This window comes from Aegilops tauschii, chromosome 3 (genome assembly GCF_002575655.3).
Source record: "Aegilops tauschii subsp. strangulata cultivar AL8/78 chromosome 3, Aet v6.0, whole genome shotgun sequence".
Classification (NCBI taxonomy): domain Eukaryota; kingdom Viridiplantae; phylum Streptophyta; class Magnoliopsida; order Poales; family Poaceae; genus Aegilops; species Aegilops tauschii.
In genome coordinates this window covers 623,885,497-623,899,748 of record NC_053037.3, presented here as the reverse complement: position 1 = coordinate 623,899,748, position 14,252 = coordinate 623,885,497, and the positions used below count along the sequence as shown (strand labels likewise).

General features: G+C 45.1%; 1 protein-coding gene across 1 annotated transcript; it reads left to right on the top strand.

Annotated features, from left to right (window-relative positions):
- The first annotated feature begins 8,350 nt into the window (after positions 1–8,350).
- Positions 8,351–9,713, top strand: LOC109748980 (probable pectinesterase 67). The gene is made up of 4 exons (XM_020307984.2): positions 8,351–8,604; positions 8,725–8,887; positions 8,989–9,443; positions 9,557–9,713. Exons 1-4 carry the CDS (start codon positions 8,351–8,353, stop codon positions 9,711–9,713), a joined length of 1,029 nt encoding a protein of 342 aa, XP_020163573.2.
- Positions 9,714–14,252: the final 4,539 nt, after the last annotated feature.

Sequence of the window (14,252 nt, the reverse complement as noted above, 5' to 3'; positions counted from 1 at the left end):
TTTGGGGGTCGAGAGGAGAAGACCACGATGAAAATGTTGAGTGGCTCTCATATGCATTATTGTTGATCTAACGAAGAGCCCATATTACCTTGTCTTCTCCTTTGAATAAATGTTTGCAGATTCCAGCTTAGTCCAATGCACGTGCACTATTATTATTATCCACATCGTTCGGTCGTGCAAGTAAAAGGCAATAATGACGATATATGATGAAATGATTGAGATGAGGAAAAGCTGGTATGAACTCGACCTATCTAGTTTTTGCAAATATGATTAGTTCATCGTTCCTGATTCAGCCCATTATGAATGGAACATGTTTGCAATGACAATTAGAGATTATAGTTACTCATGCCATGCTTAATTAGCTAGGAGTTTATAATGGTTTACCTTGCGTGCCAACATGCTTTAAAAATGGTTGTGATGTACTATGATAGGATGGTAACCCCCTTTGAATGATTTGAGTGGCTTGACTTGGCACATGTTCACGCATGTAGTTGAAACAAAATCAACATAGCCTCCATGATATTTATGTTCATGGTGACTTATATCCTACTCATGATTGCACTCAATATTGGTTAATCTCAATGCATGTTTATGACTGTTGTCGCTCTCTAGTTGGTCGCTCCCCAGTCTTTTTCTAGCCTTCACTTGTACTAAGCGGGAATATTGCTTGTGCATCCACTTCCATAAACCCAAAGTTGTTCATATGAGTCCACCATACCTACCTATATGCGGTATTTACCTGCTGTTCCAAGTAAATTTGCACGTGCCAAACTCTAAACCTTCAAATGAAAATCTGTTTTGTATGCTCGAATCGCTCATGTAGCAACTAGGGATGTCCATATCTTCCATGCTAGGTGGGTTATTCTCACTATGAGTGGACTCCGCTCATCATTCACGAGAAAATGTCTGGTAATCGGGATGCCCAGTCCCATGCCCAAATCAAATCAAATAAAAATTATATCAAACAAAACTCCCCCAGGAGTGTGCTTGTTGGTGGTGGGGGAGTATAAACTTTACCATTCTGTCTGGGAACCGCCTATAATGTATGTAGCATGGAAGATACCGATATCTCTTGGTTGTTATGTTGACAATGAAAGCATACCGCTCAAAATATTATTTATCTCTGTTTCAAAAACTCGAGCTCTGGCACCTCTGCAAATCCCTGCTTCCCTCTGCGAAGGGCCTGTGTATTTACTTTTATTGCTGAGTCATCATCCTCTTATAAAAAACACCAGTTAGAGAGCACCACTGTCATTTGTATGCATTGTTATTAATTGATATTGAGTATGACTGTGACTGGATCTCTTTTTCCATGAATTACAATGTCTAGTCAGCCCTTGATCTTCAGGGGTGCTCTGCATTTATGTTTTGCGGTCTTGGAAAGGGCTAGCGAGATACCATCTTGTTATATCATATCATGATTGTTTTGAGAAAGTGTTGTCATCTGAGATTTATTTGTATTGCTCGCTAGCTAATTATGCCATTGATATGAGTAAACGTGAGACCTAAGTGTTATTGTGAATATGGTTAGTCCATAATCTTTGCTGAAAACTTGAATGCTGGCTTTACATATTTGCAACAACAAAATCAAACAGAGTTTGTAAAAGTTTTTATTTATCACTTTCAGTTTGTCAACTGAACTGCTTGAGGACAATTAATGGGTTAAGCTTGGGGGAGTTGATACATCTCCATCGTATCTACTTTTCCAAACTCTTTTGCCCTTGTTTTGGACACTAATTTGCATGATTTGAATGGAACTAACCCGGACTGGCGATGTTTTCAGCATAATTGACATGGTGTTATTTTTGTGCAGAAATAAAAGTTCTGGAATGACCTAATACTTCACGGAGATCAGTTTTGGAAAATATTGGCGAAATAATCAACCAAAGGGGGCCCACACCCTGGCCACAAGGGTGGAGGGCGCGACCACCCCCCTAGGGCGCGCCCTCTATCCTTGTGGGCTCCTTGGACCTCCACCGACTTCAACTCCAACTCCATATATTCACGTTCGGGGAGAAAAAAATCTGAGAGAAGGATTCATCGCGTTTTACGATAGGGAGCCACCGCCAAGCCATGTTCTTCCTTGGGAGGGCACATCTGGAGTCCGTTCGAGGCTACGGAGAGGGGAAATCGTCGCCGTCGTCATCATCAGCCATCCTCCATCACCAATTTCATGATGCTCACCGCCGTGCGTGAGTAATTCCATCGTAGGCTTGCTGGACGGTGATGGGTTGGATGAGATTTACCATGTAATCGAGTTTGTTTTGTTAGGTTTGATCCCTAGTATCCACTATGTTCTAAGATTGATGTTGCTATGACTTTGCTATGCTCAATGCTTGTCACTAGCACTCGAGTGCCATGAATTCAAATCTGAACCCTTTATGTTTTCATGAATATATTTGTGTTCCTGATCCTATCTTGCAAGTTATAGTCACCTACTACGTGTTATGATCTGGCAACCCCGGAGCGACAATAGTCGGGACACTTCCCGGTGATGACCGTAGTTTGAGGAGTTCATGTATTCACTAAGTGCTAATGCTTTGGTACGGTACTCTATTAAAAGGAGGCCTTAATATCCCTTAGTTTCCAATAGGACCCCGTTGCCACGGGAGGGTAGGACAAAATATGTCATGCAAGTTCTTTTCCATAAGCACGTATGACTATATTCGGAATACATGCCTGCATTATATTGATGAACTGGAGATAGTTCTGTGCCACCCTAGAGTATAACTGTTGCATGATGAATGCCATCCGACATAATTATCCATCATTGATCCATTGCCTACGAGCTTGTTTCATATTGATCTTTGCTCCATAACTTTTCCGTTGCCACTCTTACGATTACTACAAAACTGCTACTGTTACTTTTGCCATCGTTACCATTACCTCCATACTACTTTGCTACTAAATACTTTTCTGCAGATATTAAGTCTTTCAGATGTGGTTGAATTGACAACTCAACTGCTAATACTTGAGAATATTCTTTGGCTCCCCTTGTGTCGAATCAATAAATTTGGGTTGAATACTCTACCCTCGAAAACTGTTGCGAACCCCTATACTTGTGGGTTATCAGGTTACAATCTCTAGAGATAAGCATGCTGGTTGAGGCACGCTTAAAGTGAACACCAAGTCTTCAGGAGATCTACGTCTTGATCGCGCTGAGGGCTAGGGATGATATGGCCATGTCAACTGTCTTCAATGGTTCCTCGGCCCAACCCGCCACCGGTGGGCCGACGTGGCAAGCACCCCTTAATCTAGGACACCAACAGTAGCCTCTGAACTAGTCTTCAAGACGTGAACATCAGACGTCTTCTTCGAGATAATTTGAAAAGTTTGAGTCTTTGGCTTCGCAGGCGAGTTCCATCGTCCACCTCCGAGGTTTTCTTGGCTTCGTTGATCGCAACCTCATATCCCCGTGGTTCTCGGAATGAGGGAAGATATCTTGTGATGAGACCTCCTCCACGACGTGATTTATTGGTCCGACAGGGTCGAAGTAAGGCCCGAGCACAGCCGCAGAAGGTCTTACCCCGAAAGGCTTGACTAGGTCAAACCCTGGCAGCTTTCCCGGTCAAGGGTTAAACCATCACCTCCTATGGCAGAATCAAACCACTTAATCCACAGTCTTTATGAGGGACATCACCCAAGGCCGTTTTCACTGGCACGTCCTATCAACAAAGGAAGCGAGCCTTTGGTCTTCCAGCGGCCTCATTAAAACGCACTTGATTTTTACGCACATTAACTGCACGATGCTTCAGGAAGCATCGATCTGTTCCCTGAAACAGGGCGACCCTGGGCCTTTGATTACCCTATTAGAAGGCGGAGGAGGGGGGAGCCATCAAATCTATCTAACTTCCCCCTTGTTCCTTAACCCAAATGCTCAAAAATCCCAATCAGCGACATTGCCTTGAGATCCATCTCTCTTCTTTCCTCTGCCGCTCAAGTTGGACGATATGGAGGAGAGACTCAGGGTCAAAACCCACCGTGGAGGAGGACGGTGGATGTGCTCCACCGTCACCGCCGGTACCCTTGTCGAGCTCAAAGCCTCCGAGTACCTTGCCCCCACAACCAAGTGCCGCTCTCCCATAGAAGAGGGCGCTAGCCTTTCGGCATCTGCAATCCCCGCTCCTCACGAAGGGGAACGGGTAATTTCATTTCACATCTTGTCCGTGGTGTAGGTTTTCCCCTTCACCCTTTGTTCGGGGCCTCCTCTTCTATTACGGGATTAACTTTCACCATCTGGCCCCGAACTCTATTCTCCACATTGCGGCTTTCATAATCTTCTGCGAATCTTTCCTCCACATCGAACCCCATTTCGGCCTGTGGCTGAAGGTGTTCTGCGTCAAGCCGTGCTCGGTTAGTCATGAACATGCGTGGTGCGAATGGGCTATGATTATCCATCCCGCAGACGCGGTCTAGCTCGATAGTTCCTTCGCCGATACGGCAGAGGCCCGGAAAGAGGAGTGGTTCTATGTGGAGGACCCCTCTATTGGCGGCCACGAAAGGTTTCCCTGCTTCTTGGCAAATCCGCCGAGGAGCTTAGTCTCCTGGGCGGCCGAGGGCCTAGACTGCTAGGGAGACGTGCGAGAGGTCAAAGTTCTTCAGAGCAAGCTCAAGGCTTGGTCGGCAAGGACATTTGTCTAGCGGACACAGTCCATGTGATGCTCTATCGTCGAATCCTCCCGCTTCAAACCGAGCACTCCCAATGTGGGAATTCAAGCCCGAGGATGACGCGGTGGTGAAGGAGTTCTTCCATGCACATCAATGAGATGTGGAAGCTCCTACTTGAACATGGCGATGACTCTCTTTCCACTCGACCGAGGATATTGGCTTCTGCCAAGCCCTTCCCGTTGCCGAGGCAAGTTTATCTCAACCGGGTCTCCATTTTCATATATAACCACATTTTTTTACTGTTCGACAGATGACTTCGTCTTTTCTTAATTCGGACTTGGCGTGTTCGGGCAAAGAAGATGAAGTCCCCAGCCCCACTACCGTGGGATCCCAGGACTCCGAAACTAGAGAGGCTTCTTGCCGAGGCACCGTCAGGGGGAAGGAGCGGAAAAAATAGGAGAAAGAAACCATCCACTCGAGGAGACACCCCTGGCAGTGTACAAATCAAGGAAAGGAAGAACATTATGAAGAATCTGTCTTTCTAGGGAGACACTGCTACTTGTGATATGCGTTAGCATTTCCTTGAAGAGGAAGAGTGATGTAGTACAGTAGGAGAAAGTATTTCCCTCGGTAAAGAACCAAGGTTTATTAAACCAATACGAGATTCACACAAAATGACGATCAACAGTACCTGCACACGCACAAACAAAAACTTGCACCCTATGCGGGCAAGAGGGTTGTCAATCCCCTTGTACTCGTTAATTGAAAGGATTAATTCTGATAGTGGTAGATATATAAATTGCAAAACTAAATAAAAGTAAATGAATTGCAGCAAGTTATTTAGGGTTTTAGTAATATAAGGTGAATGGACCACGGGGACCATAGCATCACTAGAGGCATCTCTCTCAAGAATATAGCAAACGGTGGGTACACAAATTACTGTTGGGCAATTGATATAATCATGCATAGTTATGATGTTATTCATGGCATGATCAGTACATAAGCATTACGTTCGTGACGAGTAGACCGACATTCATCTGCATCTATTATTATTACTCCACTTCAAGAGTGCTTCTATGCTTGCTTCTCTACTTATTAAGTTCGTAACAAACAGAGTAATGCATTAAGTATGATGACATAATGTAGACAGAATAAGATCAACTAATATGATCAAACCCCATCGTTTTATACTTAGTAGCAACAAAACAAATACGTGCCTCGCTACCCCTTCTGTCACGAAGTGAGGACACCGCAAAATTGAACCTATTACCATGCACCACTTCCACTGAAGATCTAGTCATCAACTTGGCCAAAGATAACTCATATATCGAAAAAACATTACATAGTTATAACAATCACACATCATAAAGTTTAGAAATAACTCAATCATTTTCAATAAATAATCTGATCATAAATCCACAATTCATAGGTTCCCAACAAACACACCGGATAAAAGGACTACATAATATCAATCTCCAAAGAGAACGTTGTATTGAAGAGAGAGAGAGAGAGAGAGAGAGAGAGAGAGAGAGAGAGAGAGAGATCTACTGCTATGCACTCATAGGTCCGGCAAGAAACTACTCACACATCATCGAAGGTGCAGTAAGATTGATGTAGAGGCCCTCCATGATCGATACCTCCTCCGGCAGAGTTCCGACGGAGGCCTCCAGATGGGATAGCGGTAGAACAGAGATTTGCAGCGGCGGAATAAATGTTTCGAGTCTCGCTCTGTTGGTTTATGGATTTTAGGGAATTTATGAGCCCGGAATTAGGTCAAACGGAGTTGCGAGGTGGCCACAAACCCAGGCCCCTCTCGCAAATTAACTTCTGCTAGCCCCAAGGAATGTTTGTTTGTGTTCAGACGTCTCAAGATGAACCATACTTCTGAAGTTTTTTTTGTGCCAGCGCATACATAATCTTCTCCACTTAAAAAGGCTTGCAATCATCGGCAAAAGCTTCCACTGCTCTGCAGTAGAAGCACATTTTGTTTATTTTCAGCTAGGGTTTGCTATATACATGAATGTATTAGTTGGTTCATCTCTGAATTATTATTTTCGGGAAAGGCAAAGGGTGGATTTTGTATTGACCCAAAATGAAGTATCAAGGTAACCTGTACTCTTTAACTCTTTCACGGTCAGAATATGGGTGGACAGGCTGATGAAAGCAGGGGAAGACGCCGGCCGATTCGATATTTCTACAAGTGGAGCTGTTGTATTCATTACTGTATATACTAGTACACGACATCCTGCAAGGACAACTAGGTGCATATGTATTCTCATTCGACATACTGAAGGGCGCCATCAGAGAATGTATGTACCTTAGAAAAAACAGAGCTGTGCTCCCGTTCAGACCTCAAGATGAACCAGACCTATGAGGCCATCTTCACATTTTCTCTAGATAAAGGACAGCATGTGACTTCTTGATTTGTGTGTGACATCTAAGGGCCATGTCCACATCGTTCTAATTTTAACGGATATACCAGAAGGGACACACATAATCTTCTTAGTGATGTACATTGTAGGTCCCCAAACTATTTCAGTGGTGTCATGTACGTCCTCAAACTATGAAATCATCATGCAGATCTTCAAACTGCAATAAGTGTGTCATTCAGGTCCAAAATGAGCTCAACGCTAAAGTAGTCTGGGGACCTATAATTTGCCTAGCATGACACATACTGTAATTCAAGGACTTGGATGACGATTTTCATAATTTGAGGACCTACGTGATACTCTTAAAGAGCAGTTTTAACATGCTCCCTCTTACCTCCTCTTTTTACATGAGAGGTAAGAGTATATAATAAATCTGAACCGTTGATCTCATTAATTAGTGGTCAGATTAAAATTTCCCGCCCTTAAAATAGTTCAAGGACCTGCTGTGCACTTCAATCTAATCTTCTCGAATATGATTTTAAAAAGGTTTGCAATTTACCACCGACATTCTACTATTGGTGTGGACAGGTCATGCTAATATTTGGATGAGAATATTATACTATTCGGAGTTCTCTAGCATCCGGAGAACGCCGAAGAGGAGGATGGTAGAATTCGGACCGGAATGGAATACTGGCTGCAGCGGCTGTATGGTGGACGCTGGAACCCGAAGGTGAGTGCTTTTTAGTCCAGGTGCTGCTACCGATTGTCATCATCCCAGGTGGCGCAAGTATTAGAGAGCAGTTTTAGCATGCTCCCGCTTACCCCCTTTTTTCACATGGGAGATAAGAGTATGTAGTAGATCTGAGCCGTTGATCACATTAAATAGTGGTTAGATTAACTCTTACCTTCTTACCTCATATGTAAAAGGAGGGGGTAAGAGGGAGCATGTTAAAATTTGCCATTATTAGAGACTATTAAGAGCCACCAAAGGGCGGCCTCCTAGTGTGTCTACGTGTCGTGTGCCAATACTCGATAGGTTGAGCTTGATTACACTTGAATGATTTGCCCATGCGCCTCTCTGACATACTGTGTGTTGGTCTCGGGTAAGTTAGACTAGAATACCGCGATGCCACACGTTAAAAAATTAGACCACACCAGACAATCCATCAAAACGAAGAGCAATTTTCATTGGCAGCTTTAACGATGCATGGCAAACCATCAAGATGCCCCCGCGTTGCCCTCCTAGCCTTCGCATGTTCACCAGTAGCGAGTGGACAGAAACGAGCTCCGTGTTATTAGCAACCACTCCTCCGGCAATGTCCTGGGGCGCAGCGAGCTATTCTCGCAGAACACACCCACGCATGCCCCCCATGATGGCCCAGCCTAGCTTCCTCCTCCTCGCCGCAGCGGTGGTCCTCTCGCTGTCACTCTGCGACGCACACAACAAGCTCGCCAAGAAGAGCGATGATGTTGTCAACGGCCCCCTCCTCACCTCTAAGCTCAACGCCAAGCGCACGCTGATCGTCGGCCCCAACGACGAGTTCAAGACCATCCAGTCTGCCATCGATGCGGTGCCGGACGGCAACTCCGAGTGGGTTGTCGTCCACCTCCGCGCCGGCGTCTACGCGTACGTCTGCATGCACGCACAATTATTTGTTCATGTGGACGCAGCGCAACTAGAAGAAGGCATGTGTTTGTTGGGTGTGGGTGGGTTTTCACAAATGCGCGTGTTATCGTATGGATGCAGGGAGAAAGTCGTGATTCCGGAGACGAAGCCGTTCATCTTCGTGAGGGGAAACGGCAAGGGCCGGACGTCCATCTCCTACGAGTCAGCCTCCCCGCACAACACCGAGTCGGCCACGTTCGCCGTGCACGCAGACAATGTCATCGTCTTTGGCATTAGCTTCAGGGTGCACTCCTAGTTGCTTTCCTCTTATTTCTCTTCCTATTCTCGAATTGCCAGCGTGTGTAAAACTTCGTCCGAAGAACTTATTTTCATACGTGCGCACAGAACGCGGCGCGCGCGGGCCTGCCGAACAACCCGGAGATCCGCACTGTGGCCACCATGGTCAATGGCGACAAGGTGGCCTTCTACCATTGCGCCTTCTACAGTCCCCACCACACCCTCTTCGATAGTACTGGTCGCCACTACTACGAGAGCTGCTACATCCAGGGCAACATCGACTTCATCTTTGGCGGTGGCCAGTCCATATTCCAGTGCGCGGAGATCTTCGTGAAGCCCGACCGGCGGACGCCGATCCTGGGGTCCATCACCGCGCAAGACCGCAAGGAGGAGAGCGGCAGCAGCGGCTTCGTCTTCCTCAAGGGGAAGGTGTACGGTGTTGGGGAGGTGTACCTAGGCCGCGCCAACGAGGCCTACTCGCGCGTCGTCTTCGCCGACACCTACCTCTCCAAGACTGTCAACCCTGCCGGGTGGACCAACTACAACTTCTCTGGCAGCACCGAGTACGTTGCGTACGCACAAACAAATTCGAACAACGATCAACCATCTGACCGATGAATTAATTGCAAATCTTGAAATGATCAATAATATGTATGTGCTTGCTTTGATTTTGCAGACATGTGATGCTCGGGGAGTTCAACTGCACGGGGCCAGGGGCCGACGCGTCGCAGCGTGTGCCATGGTCGCGACGGTTAGACGAGGCGCAGGCAGCCAAGTTCCTCACCGTCGACTTCATCAACGGCAAGGACTGGCTCCCAGCATTCTACTACTGATCGTCGGACCCAAACAATATTAAGTGCTTGTTGCTTGCTTGCTACTCCCTCTTGCAATGTTCATCTGTTATCAGTGTCCAAATTCTGACTAAGGCTACATGATGGATCTCTGTAGATGTAATTTTCTGATTCGTAGGTGTGCATGTTAATCTACATGTTAGTTAGTGAAGTAAGTGTAATGAGGCACCTTATCGAAAGTGTACGTGACACTGTCACCTGTATCATCGCTTAGTTGGGAATTTGTCATCTTAATCTGATGAACTTCATGGAGCCACACCCACGCATACTCAGACGGTCCAAGGGCGACTGCCAACATGGAATATTAGGTGCGATCATGCGGTGAGTACGTCGGTCTCCTTGCCCTTGTTTGCTTTCTGCGAACTCTCATTCTTACTAACTAACTAATAAGATGACAAAAAACTTTTGTCCATTTCAAAAATGAATTATCTGCACCACCGTACTGTATTGACATAGCAAACAAATATAGTGTATTGACATACGGTTTGGCTAATCGACTTTAGTGAGTTTGATCTTGTTGTTCGGCAGAGTCCTCCCCGGGCCCATAAAAAACTTGACTAGTAGGTGGATAGAAGCATCACCATCTTTGTATATGATTTCGTTAAAGCCTGAGGTTTTTGCACTTGAAATTCATGAGGTCCTGAGAAGATGTGTGAATGTGTTTCCCCATCTTCTTAAATATAAAATCTGAGACCTGATGAACAACATATAAGAATTAATTACAGACTAAATTGTTCTATGGTTATAGTTGATGAAAGAAGCAGCAGTGCAAGTGAGCTTCTCCAGTTTACGCGAGTTTCGCAGGTAAGGTTCCAGCCCCATGAAGTCATCGATAATATACCACTCGTCCAGGGACAAGGTCCTCAGGTTTCTCGAATACAAGAAACTTCCAATAGTCCTTACAACACATCAACTCTAACCCAAGCGGGTTTTTCCCTTCGGTAAATTGACTCCCATGTCACCTTGCTCTCATGACCTGGGAGGCTTAAACCTAGCCGCCTTTGGAATCTTCCTCATGTCCCGTGCCGCTAGTATCGGCAGCTTCTTTGCCGGTGGCGGCAGGCATTGTTCCCTAAGGGCGCGAGGGCCTCGGGTTGTCCTCCAAGACTTGAAACACATTGCATACTAAAATAGATGAGTAGATAAAGGATCTCCTTGCTGTAAACCCCTTGAAGGCTTGAAACACATTGCATAATAAAATTGACGCAATTCTCCCGGAAGCCAAGTTTCAACATAATCTCCTTAAGAAAGGCCACTCAACCCAATCATAAGCTTTTTGCATATCGAGTTTGATAGCACACAGACTCTCTTTGACATCTCTGCTCTTTTATATTTTATGGAAGCACCCATAAGCCACTAATACAATGCATGTTGTCATTCTACCGGGCACAAATGCTCTTTAGTTCGGACTGATAATCTCTGGCAGAAAAACCTTTAGACGAGTTACCACAATTTTTGCAGTAATCTTGTGCACCACATTACACAAACTACATGCCTAAATTGGGCAACCTTCTGAGTAGAATTACTTTTTGGGATCATAACAATCACAGTATCATTCCAACCAAACGGAATAGTGACATATTTACCGCTTGTAGAACGTCTTCAAACATATTGTCCCGCCAAATCTCTTATAAATAATAGCATGGAGTCCATCTGGCCCTGGAGCTTTCAGATCGACAAAAACAAAAAGGGCCTTACCAACAAATCTTCGATAGTGTAAGGGGCAAGGAGAGCATTTTTCATGTCAACAGACACTCTTCTTCAAACAAGGGATAAAACTTTGTGGCTCGGTTACAAAAGTTCTGAAGTGAAAAGGGGTTTCCCAGCGATGCTTGAACCCGCTTTCCTCTTTCCCATCTCATTTTCTGGACAAATGATGTATTTCCGTTATGTCGCAGTAATGGAAAGGGGTAATGCCTGGTTCAATAACAAAAGTTCTGAAGTGAAAAGATTAGTAAAATAGCTGGTAATGTGACCTTTCAATTCCGTACCGTGCCTCCAAACCCCCGAGTTATCCAGAAGTTTCTTAATAATATTCCTCTTTTTTCTGGTCATAGCAGCATTATGAAAAAAGAACTATTGTGATCCCATGCATCAGCCATTTTGCTCGCCCTCTCTGTCACCAGTTTTTTTTTTCTTGGTCCAAAATATTCTCAGTGAGAACAAGAATTTTCTTTTGCCTAGAGAGGGAATTGACATTCATAGAACCACGCCTCAGCTTCTCTAACTCATTTTCCTAATTTGTTAATTCTTCTTTTCTTGGCCTTTAGAATATCACAATCCCAAGAATGCAAATCCGCACCTCCCGAGTACGCGCCGCAAGAGACGGACCAACACCTGCCATTTTTGCCTTACCCCATGCTGTCTTCACAATTTCCTCAACAGTCTCTTCCTTAAGCCATCTAGCTTCAAAGTGCTTTACACAATACTAAGGTTTGATAAATAAGTTACCATTTTGTGAATGTACAAAATCAAAGGTCTGATGGTCAAAATGCACATGTTTACCATTGATAGCCGTGACATGTGGGAATTTATTTGCCAATTCCACATTACAAACTGCCCCGATCAAGTCTTTCCCCGACATCGCCTCTTCTCCAAGTAAAAGGATGGCCAACGAAATAAAATATTCAAAGCCACACTACATGAGACACTCACATAAATCTTTTATCATTGCATCGGGACTCGCATTGCCTCACTCTTTTTCGGACAAGTATAAAATTTCACTTAAATCTCCTAGAACCACGCAAAGCTGAGCTCCCTTTTTATGAAAATTACGGATATCATGCCAAAACAAATGAAGAGGACACCAAGCCGGATGACAATAAAAACTCATAAAGCCCCATTGTACAATGGTCTTAACCATAAACAAAATATCACTAAAATTAGCTGATGAATAGTTCAACTAAAATAAAATGAGGCCACCGGCCTGACCATCACTCTTCACTACAAACATGGAATCAAAAGATAAAGTACAACATAGCTCACCGTCCTGACAAGTCAAATGAGACACTGAAAGGAAAGTCAAATCCGCAACAATCTGACCTTGGAGCTCCATGAAGTCAAAATATGTCGTGTTCGAAAGCATACCATGGCAGTTCCATCCTAAGATTTTCATTTGTCTCGGCGATCCTCCAATACATCATTATTTGTTGACAGACCTGTTTAATAGAAGATCATTTAGACCTATTGAAAAAATAGCTTTCCTAGTATTTCATAGTCCCCACGGGACAAGCGAAGAAGCTACAGTCAAACGCAAAAATTTCTTGTTGCATAGCCAGTAAGAAGATAAAGAAGTAAAATGTATAATATCAATAGGATTTTGAAGAAAGAACCATGAAGCTTTGGGCAATTGCAGCTGAAAAAGAAGAGAGGGACAATCAGATATTCATGGAGAGGGTGGTTAAGGAGGCTCACCTCATAAGAAAAAGGGAGGAGGAAGAGGAAGAAGAGAGGAAGAAGAAGAAGGGAAAGGGGCCTTGCTCTACGCAATAGAGCTATGTCTCCTCTTCGATTTGGTTGTGAACTACTATGTGCCGTGAACTACTATGTCTCCTCCTCGATTTGGTTGTGTGAACTTCTATGTGCGGTGAACTACTATGTCTCCTCTTTGATTTGGTTGTAAGAACTACTATGTGTCGTGAAGTACGATGTGTTATGAACTACTATGTGTCGTGAAGTACTTGGGCGCTGCAATCTACCATGTGGCGCCTAGCTGCTGTGGCTCTCTGGATAGCTAAAAAATTCACTAAGTCCAAGTCCAAGTGCCTCAAACTGTAAAGTACCTTCTGTTCTGGCTGCATAGCTACAGACCAGTGCAGCGCCTAGCCAGGAGGTGCCACACTGTACAGTGCAGCGCCTGCGGGCTAGGCGCTGCACAAACACTTAGCGAAATTTTTGCCTAAACCGGAAGCATACCTTCTGTTGCATTCTGGATAGCTACAGACATGTGCAGTGCCTAGCACGGAGGCGCCACACTCTATAGTGCAGCGCCTGCGAGCTAGGCGTTGCACTGTAGAGTGCGGCGCCTCCAAGCTAGGCACTGCACATGTCTGTAGATATCCAGCAAGCAACAGAAGTATGGCTAGTTACAGACATGTGCAGCGCCTAGCACGGAGGCGCCACACTCTATAGTGCAGCGCCTGCGAGCTAGGCGTTGCACTGTAGAGTGCGGTGCCTCCAAGCTAGGCGCTACACATGTCTGTAGCTATCCAGAAAAGCAACAGAAGTATGGCTAGTTGCAGACATGCGTTGCACTGTAGCGTGTGGCGCCTCCAAGCTAGGCGCTGCACATGTCTGCAGCTATCCAGAAAAGCAACAGAAGTATGGCTAGTTACAGACATATGCAGCGCCTAGCTTGGAGGCGCCACACTCTATAGTGCAGCGTCTGCGTGCTAGGCGTTGCACGGTACAGTGCGGCGCCTCCAAGCTAGGCGCTGCATATGTCTGTAGCTATCCAGAAAGCAACAGAAGTATGGCTAGTTACAGACATATGCAGCGCCTAGCACGGAGGCGCCACACTCT

Excerpts from the sequence above, each read along its gene's own strand:
- LOC109748980 (XM_020307984.2), top strand. The coding sequence starts at position 8,351 with ATGGCCCAGCCTAGCTTCCTCCTCCTCGCCGCAGCGGTGGTCCTCTCG. Across the intron at positions 8,888-8,988 it reads TCTTTGGCATTAGCTTCAGG|AACGCGGCGCGCGCGGGCCT; the intron begins GTGCACTCCTAG and ends ACGTGCGCACAG. Across the intron at positions 9,444-9,556 it reads AACTTCTCTGGCAGCACCGA|ACATGTGATGCTCGGGGAGT; the intron begins GTACGTTGCGTA and ends TTGATTTTGCAG.